Source organism: Schistocerca gregaria, chromosome 8 (assembly GCF_023897955.1).
Source record: "Schistocerca gregaria isolate iqSchGreg1 chromosome 8, iqSchGreg1.2, whole genome shotgun sequence".
Classification (NCBI taxonomy): Eukaryota; Metazoa; Arthropoda; class Insecta; order Orthoptera; family Acrididae; genus Schistocerca; species Schistocerca gregaria.
The window spans coordinates 104,540,620-104,560,593 of record NC_064927.1 but is presented as its reverse complement, the minus strand read 5'-3'; the positions used below and the strand labels follow the sequence as shown (position 1 = coordinate 104,560,593).

Here is a 19,974-nt window from a genome sequence, read left to right as displayed (position 1 = left end):
ATAAGGCCTTCAGCCTTTTCAAATTCAAAGCTCGTCTTCCTAGGCCTTAAGCGGTTAAATTGATTTGCTGATATGCGCCCTTCGCCGAGTTTCAGCCTATTTAGATTAAACTTTGAACATCTTTATCTCGGCCTTAAGCCGTAACGCTGTTCTTGATTAATGTGAAGCCTTCAGCCGAGTTCTGTGGGAAAAATTTAAGCTAAGGCTTTCACACTGTTTATATTGAAGATAAAAAAATTATTTCTAAAGATGTGAGACCTCCAGAGGAACTCCTGTACCTCACTTCCTCGCTTAGTCCTTGTGCTTTGGATTTTCGATGTGGCCTTCAGCCGATCTACATTATATCAAAGGATCTCTTTCGTTGAAATGGAGAGGGTTGATTCTTGCTTGTGTGATTGATTGTTTTAAGAAATAAAGTTTATATGTTGAGTGCAACTCACAGTATCTTATTTTGGCCCCTTACCACAAATATACCAGCATCCGTTCTGTCCTGCTAGCCCAGGGATATCAGTCAGGAATGTGGATATACATCTCATATTAAATTTCCTTATGATACTGGCGGCTCCGCCACCTGGCGTTTTATTAAACCAAGGTCGATTTACAGTAGGGTTTTGAAATATATACTGTATTCGAACATAATGAAGTAGCTCGAAGAAAACGATTTATTGACACATAGTCAGCATGGTTTCAGAAAACATCGTTCTTCTGAAGCACAACTAGGTATTTATACTCAAGAAGTAATAAGACATGTGCAACAGGGCTTTCCAGAATTCATCGTAAATTCCGAACCCGTTGCTAAAATACACTCATATGTGGTCAATTATTAGCAGATTTTCCGAAGTTTTTCTGTAAGAAGACAATCTTGTGTGCTTCGACATAGGTTTTCAATCTCCTGAATGTGGGGCCAGTAAACTGGAGCATGATATCTTATATACCACACTTTTGTTCAATTTTAGAGAATTTTATTTATTATGTGGACTGGAAGGTATCCTCACTTATTCATGGTGGAGAAAGAAATCGTTATTTTTTAAAAATAGCTGAGCAGTTATTTGTGAAATTCGGCTTGTATAAGTGATGCTTCATTCTTGTGTATTCGTGTGCATAGAGTGCATTGTTTCTATGTAGCACTTGACCATGGCAATACTTTATTATTGTGCCAAATTCGGTGGTAATTCTATTTTTTTCCAAATTTAGTGAGTGTGCTTTGTAGAGTGGTGTGTAAATGCTCCATGTTTGTGTGGCGCAAATTGGTGTTATATGTCTTCAGTTTTTATTGTATGTTGTAGATTTTAATAACAATGAAATTTATGCTATTGTCGTCCTCATGCTACACAACTAATTTCATACCATCGTGGAAAATATTGTATTGTGTAAGCAGCGCTCGAGTCCCCTCCCAAAGGCAATCATGTACAAGCAATTTATCATCAAAATACCTCAACTAGTATACTGTTTTTTATGGAGCCTATTTACTTTCTTGAAAACGTTAGTTTCCAAATGAATCAGAGATACATCTGTCAGGAAGCTTGATCAGGACCCTCTTTCTGCTGATAAACTTTCCCATTAAAAATAAATAAACTGATTATGAGACTGTATCATTTGCAAATGCCAGTAACTTATAACTTTTCTGAGACAGATACCCTTTCATGTTTTACTGAATTTTAAAATAAAATAGCAGAGTCGCTGAGTATTTTTACGTTTTTTATAACATACGTTTATCCATATGTGCCTGCTACTATTAGGGTTGGTATATTTCCAATGTGAAAATTTCAATTTCTCATAAAGAACATGAGGTTTTTATTCAAGCTCTTAAACATTAGTTATAATTATTTGTGAAAGTCAATATTTCCTTCTTGTGGAGCATTTGTTTCTATTGTTCTTTGGATTACACTTGTACCTGTGAGTCCTACTAATACAATGCGTTCATTTGCGTTTCCTAGTCAAGTATTTTATTATACTATATTCTCGCCCTGGAGATGGCAATATTTTTACTTCCTTTTTGTTCATTTTTCCTTACTGTAGATCAAAGTACAGTTTTTTATATATTGATTTGCAAATGTTTTCTTCTTTGTTCCTGTAAGTGATGGAAATTATGTTTTGCATTATGTGAAATGTTTCAATCATCCCTTCGTACACTCTACTGTTTACTATCTTGTCCGTGTAACGTTCATAAATTAATTTGCACAAAGAAGGTCTTTAACTTGTAATTGTTTATGTTTTGCGATGAAGTCATTGGTTCACTCCTTCATAATACTCGAAACAACTAAAACATCCTGTTAGTAGAAAACCATGAGAGACCACTCGGAATTTCTTAATTTAACCACTCGCAAAAATCCAGTCTTGGTGAGAACGCCTCATTTGCGAACTGCGCATAATACCTTGAAGGTCGTGACCACACTAACATATATGTAAGCCCGGGGGTTTTCAGAATTGATCGGAAATTCCGTGGCTCATAGCTAAAATACACTCTTCTGTGGCCAGTTAATGGTAGATTCTGCATAGTTCTGGGTAAGAAGGCAATCGTGTGTGGTTGGAACCAGGCTTGGAAACTGCTGCCTGCGTTCGCGGTAAAATGGAGCATGATAGTTTATTAACCTCAATGTTGAATTTTACGGAACCATTCTTTAGGCTCTAGACTAATAGATACCCTAATTCATTCGCAGTGGAGAAATAAATCGCTGTTTTTAAAAACTGCTCGGCAATTACTAGTGATGTTTAGCCCACAGATCTGTTGCCTGATTTTGTGTAAGGCATTTGTTCATTTTTAATTTCCTTGTATATAATATGATACTATGTAAGCAACACTTCATTCTCATCTCTTGCGCCAGTATGTAGTAGCAACACCTTCTTTCTTCTGGTTAACTTTCCCATCCGAAAGTAACTGAATTATGCAACCATATTCCCTACATAATGTCAGTAACTTCCGATACTTCGAAGGCAGACATCGTATATACTCTACTAAGATTTGAAAAAAGACAGCGATATTGCTGAGTGTTTTCCGTTTTCATCATAATCGTTTCACCAAATGTGCCTACTGCTATTGAAATTCGTATGTTTTCACTTCTATCGTCTTGGTCTCCCCTGAAGAAAATCTTATTTTTACGGAAGGTGCACAATATCATCTGTAATAGGTTGCAACAGGACTTCTAGTAGTCGATATTTCCTTCATCTGGAGCATTAGCTGCAATTATTCTTGGTATTGATCTTGTACCTTCAATCTCTACTAATACAGTGCGTCATTTAGCATTTCATAGTCAAGTGTTTTAGCATACTGTTTTCTCACGATGTAGAGGCAACACTTTTACCTTCTCTTTCCAACTGCTTTACACCGCTGTAGACCGTAGTATATCCATCTACAGTTGACTTCCTGATGTTTTCTTACATGTTTCTGTAATTTCTGAAAAGTTTATTTCGTTTCGTTTCAAATATTTTGCTGATTCGAGCCCCTTAAGATCAATTCCCTAATGTACTAGAAGGAAGCTTTACCAGGTTCATTAACCCATTGTCTGTTGCTCCTGTTTCTCACCCATGTCGTATCCTAGTTAACCGTTCTGTTCCCGAGACTAGTCTGGGTACTCCAAGTACGTTTATTCCGTCTCTGAGTGGGGTACTGGCCCATCGCTGCTACAGCAATTATCCCATGTGTGATCCCACCACCCACTACACTCTCATCTATCAGCTGATTTAGCACCTATGAACTTTTTTTTTTTGCATTGTGGTTATCAAACCAAGTCTTTCTGACGTTGTAGTGATACTTGTTTGAACACAGACTTATCAAACGAATTATCTATAAATGTGGAACACTCAAGACCAGACCAAATATTTACGTAAAATTTCAGGAAGTTCATCATCATTAAAATATGATGATTTAAAGCGGAATTGATCATCAATGGACCAGAGGTGGAGCAGCAGAAATTTTCAAATCGAAATCGGTAGAGAACAGAGCGGAGAGGCCAGAGTATCATGTTTGGTCGTTACATGATACTAATTTAAGTAATTGTACATGTGGATTTTCTCTGTGTTGCTGAACATTGTGACGCTTAGATAATTCTTGTGTTATTCGGTAAAAATGAGCTAATTAAGACACCGTTAACACTACAAAGTTTTGAAATCAGACAGCGATATTTCTGAGTATTTTTCCGTTTTCATCACACTCGTTTCACCAAATGTACGTATTGTTATTGATATTCGTATGTTTCCGTTTCTATAATTTTGGTCTCTTGTGAAGCAAATGTAATTTTTACGCAAGGTGTACAAGATCATCTGTAATAAGACTTCCTGGCAGGTTAAAACTGTGTGCCCGACCCAGACTCGAGGTCAGGAACTCTGCCTTTCACTGGCAGGTGCTCTACCAACTGAACTACCCAAGCACGACTCACGCCCCCTCGTCACAGCTTTACTTCTGCCAGCACCTCGTCTCCTACCTTCCAAACGTTACAGAAGCTCTCCTGCGAAACTTGCAGAACTAGCACTCCTGAAAGAAAGGACATTGCGGAGAGATGGCTTAGTTGTAGCCTGGAGGATGTTTCCAGAATGAGATTTTCACTCTGCAGTGGAGTGTGCGCTGATATGAAACTTCCTGGCAGATTAAAACTGTGTGCCGGGCCTACCCTCAAACTCGGGACCTTTGCCAGGAAGTTTCATATCAGTGCACACTCCGCTGCAGAGTGAAAATCTCATTCTGGAAACATCCCCTAGGCTGTGGCTAAGCCATCTCTCCACAATATCCTTTCTTTCAAGAGTGCTAGTTCTGCAATTCGCAGGACAGCCTGTGCAAAGTTTGGAAGGTAGGAGACGAGGTGCTGGCAGAAGTAAAGCTATGAAGAGGGGGCGTGAGTCATGCTTTGGTAGCTCAGTTGGTAGAGCACCTGACCTGCGAAAGGCAAAGGTCCCAAGTTCGAGTCTCGGTCCGGCACACAGTTTTAATCTGCCAGGAAGTTTCATATGAGCGCAGACTCCACTGCAGATTGAAAATCTCATTCGGCAATAATCTGTAATAGGTTGCAACAGGGCTTCCAGTAGCCAATATTTCTTTCATCTTGAACATTAGCTGCAATTATTCTTGGTATTGATTTTGTACCTTCAGTCTCTAATAATACAGTGCGTAATTTAGCGTTTCATAGTATAGGGCTTTAGCTTACTATTTTCTTGCGATGTAGAAGCAACACCTTTACCTTCTCTACGTTCCTGCTTTACACAGCTGTAGATCATAGTATAGCCGTCTACAATTTAGTTCCAGATGTTTTCTTATGTGTTTCTGTAGTTTCTGAAAAATCTATTTCCTTTTGTTTTAAATATTTAGCTGATTCGTCTTCCTTAAAATCAATTCCGTAACGTCCTAGGTTGAAGCTTTCCAAGGTTCATAAAACCATTGTCCCTTGCTTCTGTTTCTCACCCAAGTTGTACCCCAGTTACCCGTTCTGTTCCCGAGACTAGTCTGGATACACCAAGTACGTTTATTCCGTCTCTGAGTGGGGTACTGGCCCATCGCTGCTACAGCAGTTATCCCATGTGTGATCCCACCACCCACTACACTCTCATCTGTCGGGTGATTTAGCATCTATGAACTTTATTTTGTATTGTGGTTAGCAAACCAAGTCTTTTTTGATATTTTAGCAAAGATTGTTTAAACCCGTAAAATTTTTTGTGCTTCATGGTGAACCAGTGACGACGACTTGTCAAACAAATTTGTGAACATATCAGACTTATCACATGAATTATCTACAAATGTGGGTAAACTGTGGAACTCAGTATCAAACCAAATATTTACGTAAAATATCCAGAAGTTCATGATTATTGAAGTATCAGAATTTAAAGTGGAACTGAGCCCAAGATGTGCCGAATGAGAAATTTTCATATCGATATCTTTGAGAAGAGTGTGGAGAGGCCCCAAGTATCATGTTTGGTCATTTCATAATAATAATTTAAGTAATTGTTCATATGGATTTTCTCTGTGTTAATGGATATTGTAAAGCTTAGATTACGCCTGTGTCATTTTCTAAAAGTTAGTGAATTGACAGACTATTGTGGAAGAATTTTTTCCAGATGTTAATTGTCTTCTCAACATGTGAGAGGGTAATATTTTCCATTGGATTCCATCAAGGTACACGGCTGGTTGTGAAATTTGTTATTATTAAGTTAGTATCATGTCTGATACTGGATATGTTTGTGAATGTAGGTTTCATCATGACCCTACTATGACTGACATTTCACTTATGTACAGAAGTACATGACAAAACTATATAGTGGAGCAACTGAGGACAGTAACAGCAGCACCAACAAAGCCAAAGGCACCTTATACCTCTCCGCTCCATCTGTAGAATGAAGGAAATAACACTGACGGCCAAAATGCGGATACTTGAAAATAACGTAAAATCTGTTCTTCTGTGTGAATGTGAAACATGAGAAGTGACACAGCAGCTAATCCCTAAGCTGCAGACATACAACAAAAGATTTCTGTGGAACATCCTGGAGACAAGGTGACCAAATGTTACCTCTAACGAAACACTCTGGGAAAGAAGGAGCAAGAAGACAGCTGAGCTGCTGATAAGAAGCATTAAGTTGACATGGTTAGGACTCACATTTAATAGACCAAATAAACACATTGCGTAGGAAGCACTTTATCGGATGTTGCATGGACGATGAGGACGAGGCATGCTCAAGATGAGGTGGAGATTATCAGGTAAAGCACAAGGTTAATACCAAGGAAGAGGATGGGAGAAACTGAAAAAAATATCAGAAGACAGAGCAAGATTGCAATCCTTTATTGCAGGCCTATGCTGTATTATTATTTCATTTTTTTCATTTACATATCTAGCCTATCTTTTTCTGCTGCTTCAACACTCTGAGCAGTACTCCAATTACTTTTTTATCATTTAAGTATTATCTCACATTTACCAAAAACTTAAGTACATTTTAGATTACATACTTCAACCATTCTGTAGCTTTTAAAACTGAACAGGCTTCTTTCTTCATCCAACTTGCTTCAGGCTCAACTGACACGTAAGTCGATTAATTTTAGTTCTGGTGATTCTTTCGATGACATACATTTTACGGAGTTATGGACAAACTTGTTGCTGTGTTGAACAACAAATCCTAACAAAAAACATTTCTAATGTAATAAGACAGTAATTATTTAAAATTCACTTTTCTAAAGTGAGGTACTAGCATCATTATATAGAAAACAAGTATGTGTAAGGTACAATACCGTAAGTACATGGATGGTATATGTAAGGGAGATGAACTTGAAAACAATATGAACTGCTGTAGAAATGGGGGTGCCAACAAAGACCAAACTCTTCCATTTGGTGTGCAAGATGTATGAGACATAGCAGACGCTGACAGATGTGAATATTACCGTACTATGAGTTTAATAAGTCATGGATTCAAATAACAAACACGAATTCCTTACACAAGAATGAGAAAACTGGCAGAAAGAGACTTTGGAATAGATCAGTTTAGATAGAGAAGAAATGTATTAACACATGTGGCAATACTAAGCCTGCAGCTTACCTTAGAAGATAATTTAAGGAAAGGCAACCCTCTTTCCATAGCATCTGTAGACTTACAGAAATTTTTTGACATTGTTGACTGGAATAATCAAATTTAGAATGTAGCAGAGGTAAAACACAGGAAGTGAAAGCCTATTTAGAACTTTTACATAAACCAGACGGCTGCTGCAAGTGTCAAAGTGCGTGAAAGGGAATCAATGATTGATAAGGAACTGAGACGGGGTTGTAGCATATCCTTGATCCCATTCAGTATATATATATAAAGAACAAGCAGTAATCAAAACTACAGCAAAACTTTGTTTAGAACTTATAGTTCATGGAGAAGAAATAAAATCTATGGGGTTTGCCGATGACAATGTAGTTATGTCAGAAACAACAAAGGGCATAAGGAGACGTTGAAACGAACGGACTGCCTCTGTCGATCCATCGTGGATACAGGACAGCGGATGGTCAGATATTTATGGAAAACAAAATCCAGACAGCCGTACGTTTTTAGAAATTATTATTTTATTTGCACGACCAGTTTCGGCATCCCATTAATGCCATCTCCAAGTGGCTGCATGATAAAATCATGTATACGTGTTGTAGGTGTCAAGGTATACAGCAGTTGAGTTGACGTAACAGAAAGTAAATTGCAGTGGTAAAAATCCTCAAAAGCTTACAAAATGCAGTGTGCAGCGGTAAGAAGAGTATCTGTGCACACAACTCATAACAAAGCATCGAAACTAACTGCTTTCACACCACAGAGTTATAATCGAACGTGTCAAACATTTTTAAAAAAAGTTTAGTAAATCAGAAGCACTAAGGAATAATGCTTGTCTGGTTTTATTATAAAAAAATATCCACAACACTTACACACGAGAATCACTCTAGATCTTGGAAAAAATTATTCCCATTGAAGATAAAAACTCGCGATATGACATATGGAGTACAAAGTAGTGTGCATACCTATAGCCTAAGTAACAGTAGTAATACTGTATTCCAGATGTAGGTATCACAATATCAAAAAACGCTACCTGAGGCGAAACATAACGGCCGACAAATTATTAAGTGAAAGTCAGTAAGCAAACAACTTGCAGGGGATACTCATAACACATCTAGAAGGCATCATATTATATCCGAAGTGAAGAATGAAACGTCATTACTTGGTGTCCCTTAAATGACACTTAATTAGGGGGAAAATAGCACAGTGGAACAAACAAAGAACCCCAAACACCAAATTTTTATGTTGACGATATATTCGTCGGTGTTACTAAGTGTAAGGATGAGTCGATCAAGTTACAATAAATTTTCAATTCTTTACACTAAAATTTTAACTTCATTACGGAGTTCTTATTGAGGGCTAGCTTAACTTTTCGGATTTTCAGATAAGCACGATGGCCAGTAATCAGAATACGAGATTTTTAGAAAGCAAACAAGAGATGTCATTATTGCTGTGAATTTTAATCCTCCCCGATTACACAAGGATGTTTCCTTTGTTCAGTGTCTCACAGGTTAACACAATTTGCAATTCACCAAGTGGAAACAGACAGGCAGATAGCCACCACTGTACACATAGGTACTGCTAGTGGATTTAGAGAAAGTAATATTATTGAAATGGGTGAAAAAGTTTGTCAAAGACTCACAAAGAGACCAGTGTAAAGAAGGAAGATGTCAGATATGCTGCTAAGACACATGTTGGCCCAACCTCTCTGAAGACTAGTAATGGGTTTAAAAAGCATAATATGGTGGTAAGTTTCAATACTATTAACAGACTGGTGAGGGTCCTACGACATAGTATAGAGCAGCCTGTTACTACATTTATCAATGGCCGGTGTACAAAATTGAGCGTGGAGCTTGTGACAGATTTTACATCAGACAGACTGGGAGCGAGTTCAGGACGCAAAATAGGGGACACTGTTATCCTAGCGGTGGTCGTGTACCAGGAACTCATTTACATCAGTACACCCACCAACTTCGTGACATATAAAACAAATTGTAGTCTTCACTATCAGAGTAAAGTTGTTTAACTGGATATCTCGGAAGACCTAGAACATTTCATATATAGAAGACACTTCCATGAAAGTTTACTTAATGAGCACATCACTGGAACAAGAGAAGTTTTTTCATATTTTTGATAATGTTTTCAGTAGCGATTGGAAGTAAAAATCGTACACCCTTTGCGCCCACTCTTTATAACAACAAATGTACAGGTATCCTCTATCGGCCGCAGCTCGCGTTAATTGCAGCTCTGGCTCTGGAAAATTTGGTTTATGTCTATGGGAGTGGAAAGCTATTGTACCAGAAATACCGTATGCATTTCTTGATGTACGGTATTTACAACTGCCTGTTGAGCTCGTAAAATTTGCGTATGGTACGTACATTTTCGCCTACTGAGACCTTCGACTTTTTTTAAATGTTTGTGCCTATGTTAACCATGCAATTGTGTACACTTGCATTCGTATTATGGGAAGAGTTTGTAATCTCAAACTTTAATTGCTGACAGGTCACCAGTAAAAAATCCCCAAAACATTTACATGATTTTTTCAGTAACCAACAAGAACTTTTAGAGTCAACTTTATTATATTTGTCATGGTTACCTTCTGGTGCCAGACATTTCAGTCTTAGATAGAACAAATTATCCTCCTTTTTGCGCCAGTATGATCGTTACCTAGTATCCTTTTGCTTTGTAGTCCAGTTGGTTTTCGTACACTCACTTTCCTTTTAAACTGGCCCTTTCCCTCAGTACCTTCTGTGCTACAGCTTTCTATGTCTTAGTTACTATCTGGCTGGGTTTCATCATTCTCTACTTGTTTCTACCTAATATTTTCCAGACAGTTAGCTGATGTTTTAGGAACAACATATCACATCTTTTGATCTTCATTTTGGTGTATAGTGTTACGCCCTCCAGGCATTTTATGAGTATCGCGCGCATATTCTTTTGTTACCGTCATTTACTTAGAAATTTTGTCGCCCTTTGGCTTTTTCCTCTGTTAGCGCTTTTTGGTATTGTGTTGACTACATCTGATATATCACTCCTGTTGATAATATTTAGACATTATGTATGCAGAATATAGTGTACTCCATTTGACATATCGAGAGATTTTAACTTTAGTGAGAGCAGTTTTTCATAAGAACTAGGGGGATTCTCATCTATAAGAATTATGGATATAAAAATGTAGACAAGATATACTCGTTTGACCTTCTGATTTTGTACATTTTCCATATTTGGTATGATCTATTGCAAGTCTATGCTCTCAAAGGAACTAGTTTCGATGCTAACCAGTGGGTGTTACGTACTGTGCTTTGTTGTGCTGTTTGTGCATGGGTACACTTCTTAAGGTTGCATAATTCATTACGTAGGTTTTAAGCGCTTTTATTTCTGCGCTTCATTTTCTCTAATGTCAACGTTTGTATATCTTGACATATCGTACACGTATACTCGTTGCTTTTAACATGCAGTGGCGTAGAATTGGCGTTAAAGAGATTCCCAAAATGGTCGTGTAAATAAAATAAAAACTTATGAAAATATACGGCTGTTTGGTGATTTTTTTTGCCAAAAATAATGGACAGTGTCTTGAAAAGAGGATTTGAGATGTACATCAACGAAAGCAAAACAAGGGGATTGAAGTGTAGTCGAAATAATATCAGTACCACTAGAAGGTCGTAAAACTGACTGCCCTGATTTCTTTTGATCAGTGAGTTCTTACACTGGTTATGAAATGCTGTTAAATAGCGTGAGTTCGTCTCAAGTCTACTTTGAACACAAATACAAGATTCCACCTTTTGTAAAAGTCAAGGTCAACTGAAGTAATAATTTTTTGTTAACTATTTCAGTTCATCATATAGTTAAAGTAGAAAACATGTAAATTAACAGTTGTGCTGCTTAAGAGTGGTCTACATCCACACTATTGTCTCACTGGCAAAACAGTACTCACAAATGCATATGCGACCTATTAATTTTAAAAGCTGCCTTAATCATATACATGTATGGACGGAGTCGTTGCTGGGGTGGGAAAGGTGTGGAGGGGAACTGGTATGCCAGACACTTATGAACTGCCAGGTACCAGTTTATTCGAATAAAGTGTACAATAGATCTTCATGTGCTATGTAAACATTCCTTCTTCTAACTTTTTGAGTGATGCAAGCAAACAGGACCGTAACAAAGAAGAAAAATACCAGAGTACTAACAAATTTTATTCAGATTCGAGATATGAATCTGTGAAATTACATTTATCGTATTATGCGAGGGAAGTCAAAAAGAAATAAACTCTTCTTTTTTTAAGATGTTAAGAGTGCAACTACTTGGGTTGAAAACACAAAATTGACGATTAATTTAAATATTTTCAATATAATTGCCGTCAGTTCTCACTATCTGCATCCGCCTTTTAACAATGGCATATATTTCAATACAAATAAAAGCTTGGTCCTGCTTCCGACGCATTTGATGCAAGAATGTTTTCACAGTGTCCTCATCTTCAAGGTGAATCCCACGATGAGCTTCTTTTAGGGCCGAAACAATTGGAAGTTTGATCGTCATGTAAAAGCAGAACATCCACTATAACTTTCGTTGGGCAAATTCTCTGAAGATGTGCTTTAAAGTGCTAGGTGGTAGCGAAGTTTCGGTCTGTATTGATTGACGATCCCTGCTCCAAAAATCGACCATAATCACACACTTTGAATTCTACAATACAGTAATATGTTTCGAATTTTTCCTCCTCCAATGATTATCTGTGATGCCATTCCATTTACAGCCTCATTGATTCTGGTTGAAAGTTTCTTCTTTCGGTAGTTTCTTTCAAGAAACTTCTCTCTGTCCAAACGGAAGCGCTGCATGAGTTGAGAGGTCATTCTTATTCTGTCCTCTTTATCGTGATCGGTTACACAAACAGTCGAGTATCCTAGTTGTTAAATAATCCTAATCACCCTGAATTTACTAAGGGAGGTAGTGCGAAACAAATCATATGCAGTCAGCCGGTGACCACCACTGACGAAGTCGACTCGCTGAATGTTGTGTGGAAGCCTCAATTGCACCAGTCTGCCACTCAGCGATTCATCAGCCAACGGTGTTTGCCCTTCAATTTTGTTACAGCGATAAATCCATTTTCTAAAATTCCTGATTTCTACTGCTCAATCACCGCACACTTTTTCTGTCTTCCATTAATACAAATGGGAGTTTCACCTTCTGCATTCAAAAATTCTATCACAGATCGCTGCCTAATTTTAACATAGATGGAGATCGTTTTAGAAAGTGACTGGCACTGGTTTAGAAGAGAAGCGATGAGGAATAGCAACAAATTAAATTATTCATTTACCAAGCTGTATTTACGAAGGCGAAAGTAGGTGGAATTAGATCTTGACTAACCTTCGTACGTAACATATGATGCCATAGCAATAACCTATATCTCATTACCTAATGATAATAAATACTTCTCTTTTTACATAAAAATTAAAATATTCAACGAAGAACTTTTCTTGGAACTATATTTCTCGGCGGTGAATGGGATAGTATCAGTACAAAGGAAGTATGAACAATAACGTCTTGAATCACCGATTATTTCGTGTTTTATTAAGTCACACATCGCTTTCGGGTCCTTTGGATCCGTTATTGTTATTGGTAACATTTCTCTGAGTCCCTTCACTCAGCTTAAACTATTATTTTATTTTCCTACTTCGTATTTTATTGTCGCTGTCGTGCAACCATCTTCTTAACACTTGTTTCCCTACACTACTAGTCATTGTACGAATATGTAAATAATTCTGTCCTATGCTGCTGCTGCAGGCCGTTAACGACAGATATCGGACTCTTTCCATGCATCATATTACTGGTGCAGAAAAGTACATTATTAACAGACGTAAAGTAGTAATTTAAAACGAGTTTTTAAAATTTCTTAAATAACCATGAGGAGTAGAAGCTGCCAATTGATTCAACCTTCGTGATTTTATGTGAGTGAATTGCTATTTGCTCGAGGAGATGATTGTGTAATGTTAGCAAATTGGTTTTTGTCTTTTTTATGATTGTTCCGTATGCCGTGCTATACCTTGAATCTCCTACCTGAGAGGCCAGTAAACTGGTGACTGATAATTTATATATCACACTATAGCTGAATTATAGGGAATTTCGTTTGTTCTGTGCGCTAGAAGGTGTTCTAACTCATTCACAGTGCAGAAAGGAAACGTTAGTTTAAAAAATAGTTCAGCAATTAATTGCAAAATTGGGCCTAGGTAGGTGATGCTTTATTTTCGTGCTTTTGTGTGTATAACATTTCTGTTTTCTGTGTAGCCAATGACCATGGCAATATTTTATAATTGTGCAAAATTCGTTGGTAAGTCTGTTTTCTTCCAAATTAATTGAGTGTGCTTTGTGGAGTGGGGCCTAATTGTTGTGTGTTTGTGTGGCATGTGTTGATGTTATGTATCTTCAATTTTTGTTGCATGTTGTAAAGTTTCATAGCAATGAAAATTAAGATATTGTAATCCTCATGCCTCACAATGAATATCATACCATCGTGGAAAACATTTTATTGGGTAAGCAGTGCTTGAGTGCTGTGTCATCATGTAGATCCAATTTATCATCAAAATAGTTCAGTTAATATACTGTTTTTATTGCAGACTATTTACTCCCTAAAAACATTATTTTCTAAATGATTCAGAGATACATCTGCCAGGAAGCTTGATATACTGCTGCACATGGTTGGACCTCTTTCTGCTGATAATCTCTCCCATAAAAATGAAGCAGATTATGATATTATATGTCCTTTTCCATTAAAAGATTTCGTTAAACATTAATATTTAAATAATTTTTAAGAACTATAATAAATTTCGTTCTTTACATGTGTGAAGTTATTTTATAACTCTAAGGTATAAGAAGAAGCTTCATATTCGTTCGTGTTGCATTAAATTATATTTGTGAAGTGGGTTAAAGTGTATAAACAAGAGAGCGATTTGAGCAATGTGTTGTGCAGTTGCGACAGCAATTAATGAAAATTCCTGACATTGAAGAATTTAAAACGTTATCCCGGATAATTTTGCAAGTGTTTCACTGTTTTTATTCCATTTTTCGTCGTTCGATCCACAAATTTTGGAGTTTAACAGCTACTATTCTCACACGAAACATACAATTTGCGTGACTTTGCTCAAGGGCCGCCGTAAATAATGTGTTAAGTAACGTCCACCCAGATAATGGGCTAACAGGAGCCAAAATGTATCTTGTGACTAAATAAAATAAGAAATTCTACTTGACTTCATGCATATTATTAATACTTTCTTTGAAAGATCTCGGTACAATGGTGAATCGTATGAAATACATGACAAATATTTATATAAATATGTATAGAAAAAATCTTGATTTTCAGTAATACAAAGAGCTTCATAACGGCTGGAAACGAATAATTTTTAGGGATATAGAGATACCACTGAATGTAAAGAAAAAGAAGAAAGTATAGTAGACGAATATTTTTTTAAGTTACTGTAGCGTGTTCGAATCTAATTCTAATTTACTTTCTAATAAAGCAATATGCAATGTTGGTAAGAATGTAACGTATCATGTTTAGAAGTCATAAAAGAGATCTGTGGAAGAGGAACAGACGAGGAGAAACAGGAGGGATAATGTAATGGTAACACATACTTTTGGAAAACACATTTTAAATCCTGAAACATTTCCATGGGCAGATGGTGACCATGACCACAATTTATTGGTTACGAACAGCAGCCTAACACTGAAGAACAAACTCAAGAAATATAGGTTACTAACGACATGGTACCTGAATCAGTTCAAAGAAGCAGAGATTGTCAACGGGTTCAAGAAGAGCATCAGATAACGATTGAATGAAAGAGGTGCAAAGAATGCAACAAAAGACTAGTGAGTAGCCTTAGGACTCGAAGTAATCAATAGACAAAATAATTAAATAGGCTGAAAGACAAACTCAGTACAGAACCGTGTATGATGCACAAAATATTAAATGTGACTGGCGAAACTAGAAAATATGAAACTAGAACCAATAAACAAATTGTACAGAAACGAGCGTGCAGTCGAAGGGCAAGTAATGACTGAATACGAAATCAGGCAGTTTTGTAGCATGTCCCCATACAATAATGATTCTCTATGCTGAGTAGCCAATAAAGGAAATCTAGGAGAAAACTGGAAAAGGAATTTTCGTTCAGCTTGAAGAAATACTTTTGCAGATGGTATTTTAATTCTGTCAGAGAGAGTTACGGACATAGAAGGGCACTCTGTGGAATTAATTGCGTGTTGGAAAGAGGTTTAACAAGAAAAAGTTTTAAATAGAGATGGTGGGCCGTAGTTGCTGCAAATCATGTGAGACTGATGCGATAAGAAGAGCCAATGAGACATTGAAGGGAAAAAGATGTGATTTACTATTTGGGAAGCTAAGTAACTGATTATGGCTGGAGTACTGAGACTGCCGATGGCACGAAACCCAGTTCCGAAATAGAAAAAATTGTTCACATGTAATGTAGATTTAACTATTAGAAAATCTGCTGTGAATCTGTTTGTCTGGAGTTTAGATTTATATGGAAGTGAAACATGCACGAAAAGTAGTTCAAACAATATGAGAATAGAAAGTTTTTATAAGTGATACAACAGTAAAACTTCAGTAAAGAAGCATGTGGACACATTTTAAGGCAGGCAGCGATCAACACGATAGTAATAGAGAGATGTGTGGAGGGTAAAATTGTAGAGAGAGACCAATATCTGAAAACAGCAACGAAGTTCAAATGGAACTTGGTGACAGTAGTATTTCGGCGATGGGGAGGCTTACATATAGTAGAACAATATGGAGAGCTGCATTACACCACTTTTCAGACTAAACACGACAACAAGAACAACCGCAAACTGTGCTTACTTGACTGCTAAAAGTCTGTATAATAATGCACAGTTCATGCTACTTGGGTTCGATCTGATTTTTTGTTTTTCAAACTGATGGCTCATACGTATATTAATCGAACTGATTCTGAAATTATGCTTGTCGTTGTGATTTGTCTGATTATCTTAAAATTCAATTCTATGCAGCATGGTAGTGAAACGTTAAAGTCAGTAACCATTCCTTTTACTACTATGTTTATCTTCATTTAGATCATCACACTAATGATAAACCACAATGAGTCACTTAAATAACTGAAATACATGCATCGTAATTTTCTAAAGGGGAGCCGCAAATACTGTGTGGGATAAGCTCTCTCATGGTATAAGGTGCATGTTTGACAGAAGAAATATCCTACGAGTTTTTCCTGTTAGCTACGGGATCAACGCTGTTGTAATAGCTTTGTCAGCGCTAATGACATTAATTTGTCTGCGAGATAACCCTCTTGCAGTCATTACTCATCTTGACACATACTGTGTACCCAATCTGTCTGTGTCTTGTGTAGATATGTTCAAGTGCAAAGACATTTTCAGAATGTTTGCGTAGCATGTAAATGAGGCGGGACGTGGGTACCAGCCCGGTATTCACCTAGTTGGATGTGGAAAACCGCCTAAAAACTACATCCAGGCTGGCCAGCTCACCAGCTCTTACCATTAAGCCGCGATTTAAGCAGAGGCTGGCTCGGCTCCCCGTATCCCGGAAGCTGATGCTTTAGCACTCTCGGCTATCCGAGCGGGTAAACACTTATTACTAACGTTAATTTTTACCAAATGCTTTTAATTACATTTCACTTATTAACAATGGGAAGAACATGTTATCCTCTGGCTGTCTTTACTTTTATGCAACAGGAAAGCTACTTAGGCTTCATTTAAAGTGGTGCACACAGATAATTTAACACAAGGCTTGCATTGCATTATTCCTAGGATGGCACTAAACTGTGCGAAAGATGCTGAAGAACCTCTATGAGAGTCGAACACAGAAGAATTTCAGCAGTCAGCGCACGACACCTGAACCACATGTTACGTCATCAATTTCTTCTTCCGTGTCGCTTTCGTTTATTGCCAGGTTTTCCAGTGCTTGCTAGAGCACAAGATCTGAACCATGTGTTACCTCGTCCGACTCCTTACCTTTCTCTGCATCTTCTTCTTGCTCCTCCTCCTCTGGCAGCACTGCTCGAAACCCCAACCTGAGGAAGAATAAACGTGACAGATGAAGAATTGGCTGTTATTCTGTTTATAAATCACATGTGATTTATCGCTGTTAACTGGGCTTCCAACATACTCAGTTTCAGGGATCTACTTTCGTACGCAACCTAATGGTTTGGTATCATGACTACATATGAATTACATACACGAGACACCTTTTAAACGGATAAACTCTCCTCTGTCTCGCTTTGTCCTCTACAATGCTACTTTGCAGAGGCATTTGCACAATATATTAAACGATTCTCTTTTCTGCACAATGATGCTGGCTTCCTGGTTATATATCATTCTTACTTACGCTTTCGCGCAGAGCGCATCACATTTACTATTTCTTCCTCAAAACACAAGAACAAAATTTACAACGATATAAGGCAAATTCGTTTCCCTTTGTAGAGATATATGCGATATAGCTAACCGGATTAATGCTGTCAGAGTGTTCATATCCTTTTTCATCTCAGTAGTCTCACAGAATTGCATTATCGCTTGACAAGTATCTAGGTGCCAATTTGCTCTTTGCCTGGTACATCGCAAAGAACGAGATTGTTTCGTAGTTGTCTGATATCACTATGCAAATCAATGCCCTGATGACCATGTATCAACTGCTACCATTTCTGTTCTAAGCATTTAAGTAACATTAAACAACGTACGTACTACATAAACCAAGAAATGAGGGAATAGTTGTCTTAGTATTACGATGAGAATGGAGACAGAGAAACAACACCTTCTCGATGCGTATTCCCAAAACTGATTATTCTCCCTTCTTCACTATTCTCAAGCTAGTGTGTAGATAATATCCCTCCACAAATATTCCTCAATTACGTAATGGCATCAGTCGCTTCCACATCTCAAATATGTCTATGAATACATCACAAAGTAAGCATATTGCTTACAATGAAACAAAGCAATTCAAGAATCTTCACGATGCACAAAATCTCATATTGTACTACGGTCTTGAATCATTTAGTATCACTAGAATAGATTCAAAATTGTACTCTAGACGAGGTGTGGGTACTTACAGTAGTATTCCGGCAAAACCGGCCAGACGCCGTCCCAGGGATTCTCTTCTTCTTCCACAGGGTACTTACCGCCACAGGAGCTGTGAAGTAAGTTAAGAACTGCCTCCAGCTCATCCCTGGAGAGCTTTGTACCAGTGGTACACAGCGACAGTCCTCCACACCACATCCTGTCTACAAAACAATAAAATAACATGTGAGATTCAATGAAATATGTAAACTATAATAAAATTTTAGTAACGTCTGTAAATCCGTAAAACGAAATATAGGTATAGTGATATTCTCCTGAAGCACTATTTATAATGTGAATGCACGCAGAAAAGCAGAATATTATTCACACAAATGGTGATGAAAAAATTTGAAAGTCGATACTCACAGGTTCATGCTGATTACATGCATAGTTCGGAGATAGTAAATTTGGAATTGACAAGCCAGCAACGGCCATACCTGTATACAGACCATTGTAACGTGAATCAAAAAATTATAATTTTATCAAACACGTTTACCGGAATGGTAGAAAATGAAAAAAAACATATTAATTGAAACAAATATAGTCGGAAACAGAGTTGCGAACGTGGATACACTGGATACACAGGTAACAGGTAGACCTAAAAGTGGGAGGGATGCAATTTGGTTGAGCAATTTGTACGTCTACGTGAATACATTTATGTTGACTCGTATTTATCTACACGCCTTTAGGTGCATAAAGATACAATTACTCACATAAGACTTCCCTACATGTGTTTCCAATTCATATCGAATGCAACGATTCTAACACTAACGGTCTTTACAACCGTTCACATCTATCTAAAAACAAAGTAACGTCAACGTATCATAAATAATAGAAAATTCGTAATTCTCATTACCTTGCTATCACCGTTTTTACTTCGCTTCGTGAAACGCTAATTCAAATTCTGTTTACATACCACAAACTCCCGTAAATGCAGTACAACAAGAATCACACACAACTAATGCCGAAGGAATAAAAAAATAAAAAAGGTGACGAATCGCTTTGTCGCTGGAAAAAGTGTAATATCGTTGGACGATAAGCGAAAAACGTTCGCCGCATCGTATCTCGATCTGCTAAATGCTGGACAACTGCTTAAGTTGTCCTGTCATTCGTTACAACATCAAATGTCGTACTCGCATAACATTACGTAGAGGACATATGTAGCTTTTACACAAGTAAGTCGTAGTCGAAATGGGAATTTTGCTTACCATCGTTCGCAGTCCAAGAGCACTCGGCTCGCAAGACATCGCATCGGCAATCTTGAGCCAACTGACAGGGATCGTTTCCCCGGAAATGAATTTACCGATCGTCAACTGTCTTCATTTGTTGAGTGCGCGATAACGTAACGTGAGTGCTACGTGCATCCGATTCAGCGAGAAG

General features: G+C 37.5%; 1 protein-coding gene across 1 annotated transcript in view; it reads right to left on the bottom strand.

Moving 5' to 3' along the window:
- The window catches only part of LOC126285332 (uncharacterized), an 82,553-nt gene extending 63,188 nt beyond the window's left edge, over nucleotides 1-19,365 (bottom strand). Inside the window, exons 1-3 of the mRNA XM_049984649.1 lie at nucleotides 19,308-19,365; nucleotides 18,564-18,754; nucleotides 17,497-17,555 (exon numbers count right to left, since the gene is read on the bottom strand). Of these exons, the coding sequence (XP_049840606.1) occupies nucleotides 17,497-17,555; nucleotides 18,564-18,701 (197 nt within the window). The 5' untranslated portion in view covers nucleotides 18,702-18,754; nucleotides 19,308-19,365. The remainder of the gene's footprint in view (nucleotides 1-17,496; nucleotides 17,556-18,563; nucleotides 18,755-19,307) is intronic.
- Between the last annotated feature and the right edge of the window lie 609 nt (nucleotides 19,366-19,974).